Source organism: Chiloscyllium punctatum, chromosome 1 (genome assembly GCF_047496795.1).
Source record: "Chiloscyllium punctatum isolate Juve2018m chromosome 1, sChiPun1.3, whole genome shotgun sequence".
In the NCBI taxonomy this organism is placed as follows: domain Eukaryota; kingdom Metazoa; phylum Chordata; class Chondrichthyes; order Orectolobiformes; family Hemiscylliidae; genus Chiloscyllium; species Chiloscyllium punctatum.
Window position 1 is genome coordinate 112179056 of NC_092739.1, and position 19185 is coordinate 112198240.

The following is a 19185-nucleotide window of genomic DNA, read 5'->3' on the forward strand; positions in this document are numbered from 1 at the left end:
GACCTTGTCAAAAGTTTACTAAAATACATGTACACAGTATCCACTGCTCTAGCTGCTTCGATAATCTTCATCACCTCCTCAAAAAAAATAATCAAATTAGTAACATGACCTGCCCTGCACAAAGCCATGCTGACTGTCACTAATCAGGCCATGCTTTTCCAAATACTCAAATCCTATCCCTAAGAATTCTCTTCAATAGATTCCTAATTTGGATGCAAGAGTCACCAGTCTATAGTCTCCTGGATTATCCCTATTTTCCTTCTTGAATAGAGGAATAACATCAGCTACTCGCCAGTCCTCTGGGACCTCTCCAGTGACTAATGAGGATACAAAGATCTCGGTCAAGGCCCAAGCAAACTCCTCTCTTGCTTCTTTCAGTATCCTGGGGCCTTGGGGACTTATCCACCTTAATGCTTTTCATGAGATCCAAGACTACTCCTTTCTTGAACACAAAATGCCCTAGCATATTCACATGCTTCACACAAATCTCACTATCTTCCATATCCTTCTTGTGGCAAAGTACTCAATTGGATTTCACCCACATCCTCTGCCTCGAAACACAAGTTCCCTCCTTTATCTTTAAGTGGTCCTACCTTCTCTCTAGTAATCCTCATTATCATTCGCAATCAAAAAATTATTATAATAATTCCTGAATAGCAATTAGTGACCTTCTAATTACTATGCTATTTTTAAACAAGTCACAATGCACTTATATATTTGTACATCAATGTTATGAATGAAATGGAGGAAGTTTCACAATTTTCTCTTGGTCGGAATAAAAGGTACCTGTTTGTGAGGCTTGTTCTCTTCTAAAAAGTGATCTTGAACTTCTCTTGATAGAGTTTGAATTGTTAAAATCTCCCAATATATTCACATCTGTAAGAGACTGTTGTTTCTGAGGTGAAGGCATTTGCTCAAGATTTCTCAAAGAGTCATGTTTATTTTCCATTCTAAGTGGGATTTCAGCTTGATTTATAGATCCTTGCTGTTCTTCACTTTTACTCTCCTGTAGGTCTTCCTCACCTTTGCCATCATGTAAGAGCCTTGTATCCCCTCCTGCATTATTCAGCCAGGGACTGCTATCAAAGACGTCCTCCATCAATAAATCTGAAGGATATTATTTAGAACCAGATTTTAAGGGCAAAGGACTGTGGAAGAGAAACACACATGGATTACTTGGAGAAATATTTTGTAATTGAAATTCATATATCACTATCAACTAAACAGGGCACAATAACAGCTATTTGATTAGAATTACTAATGACATGAATACAACAATCATAACTAATTTTTAAAACCATAGTCAGAAGGTAATTTAAAAATATTCAACATGGTAATTTTCAAGACTTTATAGATCATGCTAAGAGAAAACATCCCATATCAAATATTATTTTTCTGGTATTTAATTATGTGATGATTTAACTGTTCCTCAAAGAAAGGTAGAGAAAGGTGATGCAGCATAACTTTCCCTATCCTTTGACTCTGCACAATTTCTAACTCATAACACCTTCAAAAACACACACAGGCTTTTCCTGAGCAAAGGCAAGAAGCACACCTTATAGATCAATACAGCTACAATCAACACCAACAATTAAAAACATTTGCTACAACTGTACACCATACCTGGAATATTGTGAGCAGTTTTGGTCCCCTTATTTGATGTAAGATATCAGTTCAAAGAAGGTTCACTATGATAAATTCCAGTACAAAGCAAAGATTAAACAGGTTGGGACTTTACTCAATGAAACATACAGGACTCTTAAGGAGCTTGGCACAGAAAATGCTGAGGGCATGTTTTCCCTCAAAGGGAGAGTCTGAGACAAGAGAGCGTAGTACCAGAATAAAAGGGGTGCCAAGTTAAGACTGAAATGAAGAAAAAAACTCCTTGCAACAGAGGGCTGTGGGGGCAGAGTCCTTATGAATGCTCACGCTGAAATAAATAAATTCTTGATCAGTTGGAGAATTGAAGATTATGGGGAAAAGGCAGAAAATGGACATAAGGAATCAGCCATAATCATATTCAATGGTGGAACAGGCTTGATGGGCTGAATGATTTACTCTTGTCCTCATTTCTTATGTCTTATCCATTCCTTGTCTTGTAACTTTGTTAGAGTAAGTCCAGGTTTAAAAAGCATTCCTCTTGCATATCATAACTTACAAACCTTGGCAATTCCCTGGCAGAAACCCTATTGGTGGTTACAGCAGCACTGCTCCAAACCATCACTTCCAGATGCCTTAACAACTTATTCCACTTTCAATGAAAATATGATGAACAAACCTGTGAAGCTGAAACACCTAATTTTTGCTTCTATATAAACTAATATGACACTTTCAAAAGCATTTGTTACTGCAGTTCACATTACTCCTAAAATTACTCCACAAGAATAAGTTAGCACAAAAATGTAAGAAGACAATAATAATGAAAAGAGAAAGTTGATTTGATTGTAGTATCAATTAGACAGATTGTCGTACAATTTATATTCTTGACACAACCCTTAAAAAATGTAGATTGAAAAATCTCCTGGACTAGGGCATCGTGGCCAAGTCAAACCACATTCAGCTTCTACTCAACAGGGTGTAGGATTGGGAGTGGGATAGGTAAGAGTGATGAAAGGGAATGACATTGCCTGTAAAGTTATATTAAATCTACATTGTCAAGTACTTGATAGTCTGGCCAAATGCACCATTTTAAATCAAGACAAAAAAAATAGGAATTTCAAAATTATTTACGTATAAAATATTAAATTGATTCAACTGCAGCTGATGTAGTTATTCCAGTCAATTAAATTTCTAGAACACTTAGAGTCATAGCGCTATACAGCCTGGAAAAAGACACTTCATTCAACTCACCTGTGCTGACCAGATATCCTAAATTAATCTTGTTCCATTTACCAGCATTTGGCCCATTTCCCTCAAAACTCTGCCTGTTCATATACCTATCCAAATACCTTTTAAATCTTGTAATTGTACCTACCCCCACCACTTCTCTGGCAGCTCATTCCTTACACGCACCACCCTCTGAAAAGGTTGCCCTTTAGGTCCCTTTTAAAACTTTTCCCTCTCACCTTAAACTTATGCCCTCTAATTTTGGAGGCCCCACCCTGGGAAAAGACCTTGGCTATGTCCCCTATCCATGCCTCTCATAATTTTAAAAACCTCTATAACGTGACCCCTCAGCCTTCGACACTCCAGGGAAAAAAAGCACCAGCCTATTCAGCCTCTCCCTAGATATCAAACCCTCCAACTCTGGCAATATCCTTGGAAATCTTTTCTGAACCCTTTCAAGTTTCACAACATACTTCCTATAGTTGCAAGACCAAAATTGTACACAACATTCCAAAAGCCTAACCAATGTCCTGTACAGCTGCAACATGACCTCTCAACTGCTATACTCAATGCACTGACCAATAAAGACCAGCATACCAAACGCCTTCTTCACTATCCTGTGGACCAGGCACTCCACTTTCAAGGAACTAACTATGAACCTGCAGTCCAAGGTCTCTTTGTTCAGCAACACTCCCCAGGACCTTATGATTATATATAAGTCCTGCCCTGCCAAAATGCACCAAAATTAAACTCCATCTGCCATTTGGTCTAAATAGAGCTTGAAATAGTATTTAGGATGAAGACTATTAACCACAGTAAAGTAGCAAATATTTTGACCTCTTTAATCGCATTGTAGCAATACAGAACATTAAGATAGAGTGCTTGAACACAGCAATAATGCAAATTATGCACTGCAATCACAGGAAATTTGAAACCATTACAAAAGTAACTTAAATTTTCAAGTATTTTATTGTTTTAATATCCAAAAACAACAGGACATAAGCTGGCATGTACACATGTGACCATTTGGGAAAAAAAGCCTATTACAAAATTTAATTGAGGTATACAAAATGCTAAAAGGGAACTTTTAGATTATTACAGTGTGGAAACAGGCCCTTCAGCCCAACAAGTCCACACCGATCCTTCGAAGAGTAACCCACCCAGACCCATTCCCCTACACCTAACACTATGGGCAATTTAGCATGGCCAATTCACCTAACCTACACATCTTTGGACTGTGGGAGGAAACCAGAGCACCCAGACACAGGGAGAAAATACAAACTCCACACAGACAAGTTGCCCGAGGTAGGAATTGAACCCAGGTCACTGGCGCTGTGAGGCAGCAGTGCTAACCACTGTGCCAACATGCCACCCAATTGATTAAGTGGAAATAGAAAGGATGTTTCCTCACATGGAGCGATCTAGAACTGTTATTTCTTTCATAAGAGTGAAATAAAATGGACACTGGGACATTGAGTAAATTTATGGAGGAGATAGGCAATACTTTTAATGAATAATGGATCGAAGGGTTATGGCAAATGGGCAGGAATGTGGCATTGAGGCTGAGATGAGATTTGCCAGGGGTGGAGCAGGCTCACAGGGCTGAATTGCCTACTCCTGCTCTAGTTCTTATGAAACAATAGCCTTTCAATACTAACTTTTGCACTTGGACAGCCAAGTAATGCCATTGAAGCAAACAGACCAAATATTAATGGGACAGGCAACAGCAGTTGCTTAATGGGGATAATTTCTCAGCATGAGGTGAGTGTTGCAGGACTGTGGGTCAGGAGATCTAATGTCTTAGAAAACACAGAAAATAAGCGCAAGAGTAGGCCATCGAGCACAATCCACCACTCAACATCATTATGGCTGATCTTGTATCTCAGCATCGTATTATTCCTATTCTATAAAAACCGTGCTACATTAGTGATTTTAATCTGCATGTAGATTGGGATAATCAGAGGTAGCCACAAAGAAGAATCTATAGAGTGTATTCTGGACAATTCCCGAGAATAATGACCAGTTGATGGCCAAGTGTGTTATCATTAGACTGTTAATCCAGACACCTGGTAATGTTCTAGGGTCCCAGGTTCAAACTGTGCCATAGCAGACAGTGGAATCTGAATTTAATAAATATCTGGAATTGGGAGTCTTATGATGATCATGAACCCAATGTCGATTGCTAGGGAAAAACCCATCTGGTTCAATAATACCCTTTTGGGAAGGAACCTGCAGTCCTTACCTGGTCTGGCCTACATATACCTCTAGTCGCAATGTGAATAACTCTTAACTGCCCTCTGGGCAATTAAAGATGGGCAATGCGACACCCATATTTCATGAATAAGTAATTAAAAAAAATGCGTGCATCCAACCAGAGATCAAGCTAATTTGGATCTGGCAATGTGTAATTAGGCAAGTTTAAATAAATGATGTTAGAGTAACATATACTCTAGGAAACAGTGGTTAAAAACAATGACTGCAGATGCTGGAAACCAGATTCTGGATTAGTGGTGCTGGAAGAGCACAGCAGTTCATGCAGCATCCAAGTAGCTTCGAAATCGACGTTTCGGGCAAAAGCCCTTTTGCCCGAAACGTCGATTTCGAAGCTACTTGGATGCTGCCTGAACTGCTGTGCTCTTCCAGCACCACTAATCCAGAATCTAGGAAACAGTGACCATAACATGACGGAATTTAGCATTCAGTTTGAAAGGCAGAAGCTTGGGTTGGAAACAACTGTGCGAAACATACAGCAGAATAATTACAAAGAAATGAGGGCATGGCTAGTTAGAGTGGACAGGGAAAGGTAGTAAAGATGAGTTAAGAAATTAGGGAAGACATCGAAGAAAATAGTTCATGGCTCACAATATGATATATCCCAGAGAAAATATGATATATCTCAGAAAAAATATGACATATCTCAGAGAAAAAGAAGGCCTCCAGGAAGGAGGTAAGCCAACTAGGAAACTTTAAGGTAGCATCAAATTGAAATAAAAAATAAACAATCTATTAGTAGTAGTAAGCATAAGATTGGCAAAGTTTTAAAAATAAACAGAAGAAACTAAAAACATAATAAACTTTGAGAATAACCCTACAAGTAATAATAAGAGATACAGTAAAAGCTTCTTTAAATGTATAAAAAAAAAGAGAGATCAAAGTTAACCACCCCACCCCCTACAAAACGAAGCAGGGAAATAATATGGAGAACCAGAAAATGGAGTTGAATGAATACCTTGCAGCAGTCTTCACAGTAGAAGACATGAATAGCATTCCAAAATTACTCAATAATCACGGGCAAGAGGAGGAAATGAAATTAATGCAATGACTATCACTAGAAAAATCACTATTACTACTAGGAAAACTAATGGGGCTAAAGACTGGTAAGTCCCATTGACCCGATGGAATGCATCCTCGAATATTAAAGGAAGTAATACAGAGATAGTGGATGCTCAAGATCTTACATTCTGGAAATATCCCAGAAAAACTGCCAATGTAATACCTTTCTTTAGAATGGAAGGAGATAAATACAGGTTATATAGGCCAGTTAGTTTAACATCTATTATTGTGAAAGTAGTAGACTCTACTAAAAAGTATGAAATAATAGAACATTTAAAAAAGCATACTATGATCAAACAGAGTCACCATAGCTTCACAAAGAGGTAATCATGCCTGACAAATTTATTAGAATTCATTGAAGAAATTACAAAGAGGGTAGACAAAGTGATCACAGTGGATATAACATATTTGGAATTTCAGAAGGTGTTTGATAATAAACAGCCTAACCTGTGGCACCTTAAGATAAAGAATCCATAGTGTCACGACAGTATATTAGCATGATTGAGGATTGGCTAACTAATATAAGACAGAGCATTCAGATAAAGGGTGCATTTTCGGAATGGTAAGCTGTAACTAGTGGAATGTAAATGAAAGAACCTCAATCATTCATATTTCAATGCTTTGAAGAGGAAGGGAATGTACAACCACCAACTTTGCAAATGACAAAATAGGTGAGAAGACAAGTGTGAAGAGTCTGTAAAGAAACATACAAGAACAAAAAACAGTTTCACATAGGCACAGGCCTTCAAGACCAAGCTGACATATCATGCCTTTCCTAAACGAAAAACCTTTTGCCTTAGTCCATATCCCACTATCCCTGCCTATTCATGTCTCTGCCAAGATGCCTCTTAAACATTGCTATTGTATCTGCGTCTACTGTTCTTTTGACAGTGCATTCCAAACACTTGTTACCTTCTATATAAAAAACCTTACCTTTCATATCTCTTTTAAACATTCCCTTACTTACCTTAAACCCATGTCTCCTTGTATTTGACATTTCTACCCTGGGGAAAAGAACCTCTAACTATCCACGCCTCTCTTAACTTTGTAAACCTCTAACAGATCACTCCTCAGTCTCCGATATTCAAGTGAAAACAAACTAGGTTTGTCCAATGTCTTCTCGCAACTAATACCTTCCAACCAGGCAACATCCTCGTAAATGCTTTCTGTGACTTCTCCAAAACGTCCACATCTTTCTAGTGTAATAACCAGAACTGTACCCAATGTTCCAAATGTAATCTAGTTAAAGTTTTTTTATAGCTGCAACATGACTTACCAATTTTTATACTCTATGTCCTGACTGATAAAGACAAGCATGCCATATGCCTCTTGACTACCTTATCCACTCGTATTGTCACTTTCACTCTATCCCAGTGTGTTATTACTTCTAAGGGCTCTGCCATTTACTGTATTATGCCAAAACATATTTTATTGTATTTTCTGGATTAAATTCCATCTGCCATTTTTCTGCCCAAGTCTCCAGCCTATCCATATCTTGCTATATTATCTGGCTCTGCAGCTCCCACAACCTTTCTGTCACCTGCAAACTTACAAATTAGCCAGCTATGTTCTCCTCCAAATCATTTATATATATTACAAACACTGATCCCTGCAGCACACCACTGCCACAGATCTCCAGTCAAGAAAGCACTTTTCCACTGCTGCTCTTTGTCTTCTATAACTAAGTCAAAGTCAATTCTCTATCTTACCAGCTCAGCACTGATCCCATGAGATGTCAGCTTCTGTATTGGCTAGCCATGAGGGACTTTGACAAAGACCTTGCTGAAGTCTATTTAGACAACATCTACCGCTTTGCCTTTAATCGTCTTTATCACATCCTCAAAAATCTTAATCTCACTTGAGAGACACAACCTTCCCACACAAAGCCATGCTGCCTGCTGCTAATAAGTCCATATCTTTCCAAATGTAAGTAGTTCCTGTCCCTAAGACTCTTCTCCAATAACTTCCCTACCAGTGACATCAGACTCACCAAACTGTAATTTCCTGGATTATCCCTGTTACCCTTCTTCAACAAAGGAGCAACATTGGCTATTCTCCAGTCCTCTGGGACATCGCCTGTGCCTAAAAAGGATGCAAAGATTTCATACAAGGCCTCAGCAATTTCCTTCCCCAATAAAACAGGATAGTTCCCATCAGGTCCTGGGGTCTTATCTATCTTAATGCTTTTCAAAACAACAAACACCTCTTCCATTTATTATATTGACATGCTTCTTTAGACTTGCCATCCAACATGTCCTTCTCATTTGTGAACTTCCTTCATTAAGAACTTCACCCACATCCTCTGGCTCCAGTCATAAATTCCCTCCTTTGTCCCCGAGTGGAATACCCTTTCCCTGACTACTCTCTTGCGCCTTAATCCTGTTTGGCAAGGTCACTAAATGGCCTTTTTTAGTCCTCCTAACTCTTTCCTGCTTTCTTTACAATCTTCGAGAGCTCGGTCTTCAAATCTTATGTTTGTTTCCTTTTTCTCTGTGTTTGTTTTTAGTTAAAGAGATGTTCTGTTGTTCAAGCTCATCACACCAGTCCTTCCTGAATAATGCCAAATCACAATTTCTTTGGCAACTATATACATTGAGTTTCAATTTAAATAAACAGAAATCATAAACTTCATGAATCCATTAGAATCAAAAAAGATTTTTTAGAAGGGTAGGTCAAAATGAAAAGAAGGGCAGTCGTTGAAAAGTAATAATAATTAAAGCTTTAAAACTAACTTTATTATTCAACAGGTCAAACAAAATAATTTATGCAGAATAAAAAATTGGTTCAATGAATACAATTCATCATTGATCTTTAAAAGGTGTTCCACCAGCAATTAAAAGTTGAAAGAGTGAACCTAAAATTCAGAGAAATGCTGGCATTCTGAAGATCATGCATAGCAAAGTTCAGCAATTTCATTTTATTCTTTTTTTACCTACACATGTCTTTTCATAGTCAGGTCTTTTCATAGACAGGTTAAGCTTCCCAGATGGGAAAAGGTGAGATTATGCACTTTGGCAGGAAGAATAGAAGAGGTTTTATTTAACAGCAGTGGCCTCCTTATTTAAGGAAACATATACTGATATTACAGGTAGTCCAGAAAAGGTTCACTTGGTTTATTCTGGGTATTGAGGGGTTGTATTATTGAGGAGTGTAGCCCCAGAAAGCATAATCTTAAAGTAAAGGGTTACCCAAATAAGACAAAAGGGAGGAGGAATTTCTTCTGTGTGTAGTTTATTTGAGGAATTCTTTACCACAAAGGGCTGTATAGTTAGGGTCATTAACTGCATTCAAGACTAAGATAAACAGATTTTTAAATCAGTAAGGAAATCAAAGATTATTTAAAAAATGCAATAAAGTAGATTTGAAGCTTAGCAGATCAGCCATGACCTCATTAAATGGTGAAGCAGATTTGATGTGCTGAATGACCTACTTGTGCTCCTACATCATATGGTTTCTCGAGATCATGTGAAGTGAATCAAATTGGTGGAAGATTGGGATCTGTAATGGAGGAGGCCAAAATGAATCATCCACTCAACATTTTGGACATAAATGTTTCAGCTTTATCTTGTGCAATGATGTGCAGGACTTCCTCAACAGTTAAGATAAAGTTACTAATGGAGTTTCCTCTTAGTTGTTCAACTATTCATTATTATTCTCTACAGGATGTGGCAGGATTGCAGAGTTTAGATATTATCCACTGGTTGCAATTTAAGCCCTCTCTAATGCATTCTGTTCATGCTGCCCCAAGTGTAAGTAGCCCTCTATTGTATCCCATGATAATTTTAGATTAGATTCCCTACAGTGGGGAAACAGGCCCTTCGGCCCAACCAGTCCACACTGACCCTCCAAACCCACCCAGACCCATTTCCCTCTGATGAACACACTTAACACTATGGACAATTTAGCATGGCCAATTCACCTGACCTGCACATCTTTGAACTGTGGAGGAAACCGGAGCTCCTGGAGGAAACCCGCACAGACACGCAGAGAAAGTGCAAACTCCACACAGACAGTCACCCGAGGCTGGAATTGAACCTGGGACCTTGGTGCTGTGAGGCAGCAGTGCTAACCACTGAGCCACTGTGCCGCCCTGCGGTGACACCTTATTTTTAGGAGTGCCTGGTGATGCTCCTGGCATGTCCTCCTGCTCTCTTCATGAAGTCAGGTTTGATCTCCAACCTTGATGGTAATGGCAGAATTGGGGTTATGCCAGTCCATGAAGTTACAGATTTTGGTTAAATGCAGTTCTGCTGCTATAGCCCAGAGCACATCAAGGAGTTGCTACAATTGCTTAAAGTTTGTCCTATTTAGTACAGTGGTTGTGCGACATAACATGTTGAGGGCATCTTCAATGCAATGATGGGACATCTGCATAATTACTGTGCAGTGGTCATACCTACTGATACTTTATGGACAGAGACATCTGCAACAGGTAGACTACAGAGGACAGAAACAAGTAGATTATTCCTTCTTATTGAATTCCTCACAATCTAAAGACCCAATCTAACAGCTATTTTCATTGGGACTCTGCCAACTCAGTAATGACAATACCAAGCAATTATTGATGACGAACATAGAATGTATTTTGGGTGGAGGACTTCAGTGTTCATGCCACCTTCAGTACTTCCTCCAAGTGATGTTTGATATTGAGAAGTACTTATTCATCATTTGGGGGAGGGGGTGCAATAGGTGGAGTTCCCTGCCCATGTTGACCTAATGCCATGAGAATAAATGGGTTCCAGAGTCAATGTTAAGGACCCCCAGGGCAATTCTTTCCTGAATGTATACCACTATGCCATCATCGTTTGAGTCTGTCCTGCAACAGAACATACTCAGATATAGTGATGGTGGTAGCTGGGACATTTGTACCCCGGCAATCAAACCATACATAGGTCACGCTATTGCACAGCTCTCCTAGTTTTGCACAGTTTTCCACATGTTGGCAAGGTAATCTTTGCAGTGTCAACAGGACATATTGACTTTGCCATTTCTGGTGTCCATGTCAATCCTGTTGCTCCATTCAGTTTCATTCTTTTCTTTAAGCTTCGCAGCAATTTAAGACAACTTGTCTGCTATTTCAGAAGGCAATAAAAATGAACTACGTTGCTGTAGTTCTGGACTCATGTAAGCTAGATCAGGTAAGGAAGGCAGATTTCCTCCCTTAAAAAAAGAATATTTATGAACCTGATGGATTTTTAAAATCCCAATTGACAGTGCTTACATGACCACAATTAGATTTGCTTTTAATTCCAGATTTTACGAATCCAAATTTCACCATGATGATGGGATTCAAACCCAAATCCTCACAGCATTGGCTGGGAGTTCTGAATTACAAGTCCAACTACTTCACCTTGACTTCACTCAAGACAAATTAGCCCACTTGGTTAACACCACATCTGACACCTATTTATCACTGACATATAGTGGTAACAATTGTACCATCTACAAAACGTACTCCAGTAACTCACCAAAGTGCCTTCGGCAGCACCTTTCAAACCTTTACCACCCAGAAAGACATGAGCAGCAGATGTACTGGACCACCACCTGGAACGTCACTGGATCGAAAACCTAGAATCCATTCCCAACAGCACTGTGAGTGTCCCTACATTACATGTAATACTGCAGTTCAAGAAAGCAGCTCATCACTACCTTCACCATGGCAATTAATGATAGGTATGAAATGCTGACCTTATCAATGATGCCCACATTCCATAACTGAATAAATTTTAAAAACAGGTTTTTTTTTACCTATGGGACAAGCAACAAGGCTGGAGAGTTTAGGGAAGCATTACAGAGAATAGTATAACATAGATGAACATTTTCGAATGACAAAGTTAGTTATGTGTTGAGACACAACATCAGAAAGGATATATTAAAAAAAAGGAAAGTATTTTAATACTCTCACTTGGGTATACCAACATCCCTAAAACAGAGGATTGGAAGCGAAAGGAAACAGCCCCAAAATTGTTAGAATTGGACTATATTATGCTGGGTAGTTTGTTACATCCATAGAGTAGAACGAATATCAATACAGAACTATGAATTACAAACAGAAAAATGGTGGAAACACTCACAAACAGTTAAATTTTCACATCTATTAAATTCCATCAGAACTGGAGGAGGTTAGAAATTAACAAGATTAAAGCAAGTACAGGCCTTCACCAATTGTTCAGGCCTGTACCAATTGTTCAGTCACACAGTACAAGAGAGTGACATTATTCCATCATAAAAGCAGATAATTTGTCATAATCAGTTCCCAATCCCAGGTCTCTAGCGGTAAGGTTTGCTACTCTGTGTCCTTAACTTATATTTTTAACTAAATGAGAAGCACTGATCACAGGGCATTGGAACTTAAGGGATCTCAATGATCATCATAGCCTTTATGAATTCCCTGAGCAGTTTGGAAAAAAAGCTGGATAAGGGGACAATATGATAAACTTTTAAATAAGTTTTTCAGTCAACAAATAAAAATCTTAAGTTTTATTTTTAAACAAGGAATGTTTTATCTCAGGAACTGACAATTTAAAAGGTTAGACATTATGTTACAGTTATAATTTGGAATGTTAGAACATTCAGATAATCTTGAGTGATCATCAAGAAAGAAGAACTGCAATTGTACTGTGTGAGGTACCAAGATTCCATAATGATATTTCTGTCTGCTCTGGGACGCTTTTTATTCTGGAGAGGAAGGAACACAGATAGATCTTCTACTGGACCAGCTAACAGCAAACCTTGTTGTGTGGAGTTGGTTTTGCTATCCAGAAAAGGAATTTGGATGCACCGATAGGCTCATGAACTTCATGTGCAGGATAACAAATCTGCTACCAGTGCTTACATTCTTGACTCCAAAGAAGATGTTCTATTCTGATGTTGATGTAGTCAACACTATTGTTCCAAATGAAAAGTTCATCCTTTAGGGTGCTGCTAATGTTGGCTGTGACTCTGATATGTGGTACAGGACAGTTAAGTAAAATGGTGTTGTAAAAATGAATACAAAAAGAATTCTTTAGATGGCAAAGTGCATTTGTGAAAAGAAACTTCCTATCAAAGAACGAATACAAAATCGTGCGGAAGTATCCTAGATCAATGTACTGATAACTCTTAGATTATGTCATTATTTGAGTCAAATGTGATACCTCTATCACTCTATTCACACAAGACACAATGCATGCTGGACATATCAACTTGCTCCACTGGTGATGAACATTAATTTGATTTGATTCCTACTCAGCATGGATGGGATTTTTATTGCAAAAGTGGGACTTTGTCTCCACAAGGACTGTGAGGTGGTCATTCTTACTGACACTGTCATGGATAGATACATCTTCAACCAGCAAATTGGTAAGCATGAGGTCAAGTAGGTTTTTTCCTCTTATTAGTTCCCTCATCATCTGCTGCAGATCTAGTTTAGCAGCTATGTCCATTAGGACCTAACTAACTCGATCAGTAGTGCTATTGCTGATCCTCTCTTGCTGGTAGACATTGAAATCCACCACCCAGAGTACACTTCATACCCTCGTTACCCTCAGTGCTTCTTCGAAATACTAGCTGTGTTTTTCTCAATCAATAATGCAAGTCATAGAGCATGGAAACAGACTCTTCAGCTCAACTCATCCAGGCCAACCAGATTTCCGAAACTGAACCAGTCCCATTTGCCTGCATTTGGCCCATATCCCTCTAAACCTTTCCTATCCATGTTCTTGTCTAAATGTCTTTTAAGTGTTATATTTATACCCACCTCTAAAACTTCCCCTGGCAGTTAATTCCATACATCCACCCTCTGTATGAAAAAAAAGCCCTCAGGTCCCTTTTAAGTCTTTCCCCTCTTACCTTAAATCTATCCTCTTTAGTTTTGGACTCCTCTGCCCTGGGGAATGGTCTTGGCTATTCACCTTACCTATGCTCCTCATGATTTTATAAACCTCTATTAGGTCACCCCTCAGCCTCCTATGTTCTAGGGGAAAAATGTTCCAGCCTATCCAGCCATTTATAACCCAAACCCTCCAATCTTGGTAACATTCCCTTGTAAATACTTTTTGCATCCTTTCCTGTTTAATAACATCCTTCCTACAGCAAAAGGACCAGAATTGTATGCAGTACTCCAACTTTAGCCTTATCGATTGTCTTGTATAGCTTTAACATGACATCCCAATTCCCATACTCAATGCTCTAACTGATGAAACGAAGCATGTGAAATACTTTCTTCTCTACCTTTTTCAGAGCTGCTGAGTTTCTCCAGCAATTTATCATTTCAGATCTCCAATGTCCATAGTTTTTTGTTTTGTAAAAGATTGAGAGAGGGTATCCAGAAAAGACAAAGGAGAGCCCAAAGAGACAGAAATAGGTATTGACGGTAGAAATGAATAACAAAATAGGTTGGCTCTGATGAAACCAAAGCCCTTGTAAAGAATATCTCAGACTATGGGAATGAGGGCTGTAATCAAAATAGAAGAGCATTATGCTCAGAAGTTGTTGAACTCAAATGTTGAGTCCTGAAGGTTGAAAAATGCCTAAATGGAAAATTAAGTACTTGAAATAACTCCTCAAAGGCCTGTAACCAGTCACCCTTGATCTACATGTGTACAGTACAGGACACTGACTAACGAGCTCAGTGCTGCCTCTTAGGGTGAAGAGGACCCCTGACATGCCTGTTTATATGCTAGCCAGGGTTCCCTGATTGGGGCTGATTAGCTTGGTCCAATCAGGGAACTCATTCTGTGAGATCAACCTGGCTGACCTTGTTCCAATTGCTATAATACTGTCTCTTCAGCTGGTATTGTGTTTCAATGGAGCACTGCAGCAGGCCAAGGACAGAAATGTTAACAATGAGAGCATGTTTCTTGTTAGTTTTCTCTTTTACTCAATTTCCAACCCCCCCCCCCCCCAACTTGTTTTAAAGTCACCCTTGTCTGAGTTTTCAAACTTTCAAGAACGTTGGCTCCAATCACTAATTTTCATAACCTTATATGCCTTTTTGGTTCAACTTAATACCACCTTTAACTTCCTTCATTAGCCACTGATACTGCATCCTTCTGGTAGAGTCACCCTTCCTCAAAGAAATATAGATTTGTTGACAGTTATGAAATATATCCTGAAATGTATGCCACTGCATCTCTATTGTCTTACCAGTAAACCTAATTTACCAGCTCATTTTAGCCAACTCTGTCTTCGTATCCTTGTAGTTGCCTTTAATTAAGTTTAGGACACTAATTATGAACCCACATTTCTCACTCTCAAATCCACCATCTTATGGTCAATCCTACCTAGAGGACCCTTTACTATCAGGTCCTGAATTAATCCACCCTCAAATGTATAACAAAGTCCAAAAAAGCATGGTTCCTGGTAGATTCAAGTATATTTCTCGAAGAAACTCTCAAATCTAATTACATGATATGAACACACTGTATATTCAGGTCTCAATGTTGGCCACAATGCAACAACACTCAGGTAATAGCTATTATAACATAGTAATTTATTTGTTTGTGTCAATTCAATCAATTTGTCAAAAATGTTGCAAGCATTCAGATAATTGGCCTCTTATTAGGTATTTTTACAGCTTTGCTTACTCTGACCTTATTTGCTGGTGCATAATAGGTATGCATACTCTGTCCCTTCCAGTCACACTCTGGTTATTCATTCAATTCCAAAGATAAATTTAGGAAGTGAATACTTAAGCACGCTTCAGGGCCAAAGATAACCTGCATTGCAAAGTTCTCTCAAGTAAAGCCAGTATTTGACTCTGTTGCTTCTCTCATTCAAAGAAAGAAACTAACTTCTGACTCAAGCATTAGGCATTCCTTTAACCTACTACTTAGCTATCATTACTGTTCTCAGTAACAGCTTAAATATCAACTAAAATGTGTTGTTAAAATGACCAAATGAAATGTTTGGGCCACCTTTAAGCCACTGCATTAGGATTGGTACAACAAAAAAACCTGCAACAGTCAGAAGTGACATGTAGTATTAGACTTCAACACATCAACCTGTCCAGGTATGTTATGATTCAAAAAGGTAGTACCCACACGAACAGGAGTATGCCATTTAGTGCTCAAGCCCCTGACACCATTCGAGAACAAAGAACAAAGAAAATTACAGCACAGGAACAGGCCTTTCCGCCCTCCAAGCCTGCACCAATCCAGATCCTCTATCTAAACCTGTCACCTATTTTCTAAGGATCTGTATCCCTCTGCTCCATGCCCATTCATGTATCGGTCGAGATACACTGTAAATGATGCTATCGTGCCCGCCTCTACCAACTCTGCTGGCAACATGTTTCAGGCACCCGCCACCCTCGGTGTAAAGAGCTTTCCCCCTCTCACCTTGAGCTCATGATCCCTACTAATTGAGTTCTGCACTCTGGGAAAAAGCTTCTTGCTATCCAACCTCTTATAATTTAGTAGTCCTCAGTCAGGTCACCTCTCAACCTCTGTCTTTCGAATGAAGATAATCCTAATCTACTCAACCTCTCTTCACAGCTAGTGCCCTCCATACCAGGCAACATCCTGGTGAACCTCCTCTGCACCCTCTCCAAAAGTATCCACATCCTTTTGGGTAATGTGGCGATCAGAACTGTACACATGATTGACCTGCTACCTAAATCCATGCAGCAGCCTGTGCCCCATAACCCTTAATATCTTGTTCAGATTCTAGCAGCGCCAATGTGAATCTGGCCTGGACTCCTTCAATCTCAGCTTCTGGCTGAAACGCCAAATTCATTCTGCCCAGCCTATCCCTGCCCCCAAACACCACTACACGACCCCCTTCAACTTGTCAACTTCCCTCTGCAGCCCAGACAACCTGTCCCCACCTCGTCTCCAACCCGTCCACCGTAAATGTGCCAGTCATCTTCATTCACAACAACACATTTTAGGTCAGACATGATCTGCAATGATTTTGTGGATTTGTCAAAATTCTCTCATTGTTTCTGCTTGCAGATCTCATTTGCAAATATGACTACACTACAGTACTGTGCCTGATCACTGTAGCCACATTGCAAACATTCCATTGCCAGAGTTCTCATTGAAACTTTTCTCAGTCTGTTCAACAAAGTAAAATGGCTTATGGAGTGTAATGGACTGAAAAGTTTACATTTAAACATTAATAAACAGAAACAGGGAGAATGCTGGAGAAACCCAGCAGGACTGAAGAAGAGTCATACTCGACTTGAAATGTTAACTCTGTTTCTCTCTACACATATGCTAGCAGATTTGCTAAGTTTCTTCAGCATTCTCTGTGCTTGTTTCAGATTTCTAGCATCTGGAGATTCTGGTTTTATGCATTCAGACATCATATGTGCATGTTATAGCTAAGTGGACAATCAGAAAGGGATGGAAAGATAGACTTATTTGGAATGCGTACAAAGGTTCTTTATGCTAATTCATCTGAAGAGAGAGACAGCGCGAGTGCGAAACAGAGTTTGGTATAATAAGAAATTATCATCTTGAAATATGTATCAGTGTTTGACAGGTTGAATACTTTCCCTTGCTAGAGAGTCCCAAACTCAGGGGTTGGTTAGCCTTCGAACACAAGAACAGATCATTCAATAATGCACACACCTATGCCACATTGCACTAACGTGACATCATCACAGTTATGCTTCTCTTTCTTGGAGTTCTTACTGCTCAGTTAATTATCCGTAACTATAAAACATGAAAAAGTGAACTCATTCCTCTTCATGAGGAAGCTTCAGGCAAATCTGTCACATGTTCTCAACTGTGAAAAATTCACTATAGCAGCTAAGACAGCCCACTACACTTTTAAAAATGAATTTTCCCTATTTCACAACAGTAACTGATCACTAAAAATTCACCAAAAACTACATCAGTTGTTCCATGTGAAATAAACTGTGTAATTAGTACATAAGATATAGAAATTACAAATAGGATAAAAACATTACCACCACCTAACCTGAGTGACAGAGGTAGCAAGATGTCAGTCATTTCAGACTGAGATAAGGAGAAATGTCTTCATTCAAAAACATTGTGAACCTTGGAATTCTCTATCACAAAAGGGTGTCATGATCTTCGTCATTCTGTAAATTCAACACATTCAAAAGATTAAAAACAGAAAATGCTGGAAATATTCAGCAGATCTGGCAGTGCCTGTGAAGAGAAAAACAATGCAGAAGTTTCAGTTCTGTTGCCTTTGATTAGAATATCTTTTAATTAAGATTAGATTTTGGGAAGGGAATGGTGGAGGCAGCAGTGTGTTTTTGGGAAAAGATCATATTTATTTAATTGCAGCATGGGCTTAAAATGGCTGATTCCTATCTCTTTTGCTAACACTCTTTATGAGCACTATCACATTGTCACATGATTTATGATTTGGGTCTGGATCAGTTAGGACTATATTCACTGGAGGTTGGAAGAATTGGGGGAAGAAATCTCATAGAAACCCATAAAATTCTAACAGGAATATGTGGATAAGATGTTCCAGTAATAAGGAGTCCAGAACCAGTTTAAGAATATGGGATAAGCCATTTAGGACTGAGATAAAGAGAGCTTTCTTCACCTAGAAAGTGGTAAGCCTATTGAAGCCTCTGCCACAAAACATAATTGAGGCCAAAACACTGAATTTTTCAAAAAGGAGTCAGATATAGTTTTTAGGGCTAAAGGGATCGAAGTGTATCGGGAGAAAACAGGAACTGAATTGAATGACTGGCCATGTTGATAACGAATGGGGGAGCAAGCTCAAAAGGCTTAATGACCTATCCCTGCTCCTTTCCTACATTTTTATGTATGTAAATTGGCTGTTTCATTTTCTATAGTATAGCAGGGTATTCTGCACAAATACTTCATTGGAAGCAAAGCATTTTAGGCCATCTTGATATTGCAAAAGGCATTTTAGAACATGCAAATTTGTCTTTCAACAGAAATTTACATGTAATTGTAACATAAATGAGTTCTACATGTGAAACTAATAAACAACATGTGGATTAAATTCAAAAAGTAGGTGGAAAGCTTCAAATTCAAAACCTGGGTATTATTAAGCACTCAAGCTGAAATTCATCTAAGAATCAACAATGTT

At 38.9% G+C, this 19185-nt stretch overlaps 1 protein-coding gene across 1 annotated transcript in view; it reads right to left on the reverse strand.

Annotated features, from left to right (window-relative positions):
- Positions 1-18172, reverse strand: part of LOC140478761 (long-chain-fatty-acid--CoA ligase ACSBG2-like) — a 111433-nt gene extending 93261 nt beyond the window's left edge. The window contains exons 1-2 of the mRNA XM_072572110.1: positions 18067-18172; positions 787-1148 (exon numbers count right to left, since the gene is read on the reverse strand). Of these exons, the coding sequence (XP_072428211.1) occupies positions 787-1099 (313 nt within the window). The 5' untranslated portion in view covers positions 1100-1148; positions 18067-18172. The remainder of the gene's footprint in view (positions 1-786; positions 1149-18066) is intronic.
- Between the last annotated feature and the right edge of the window lie 1013 nt (positions 18173-19185).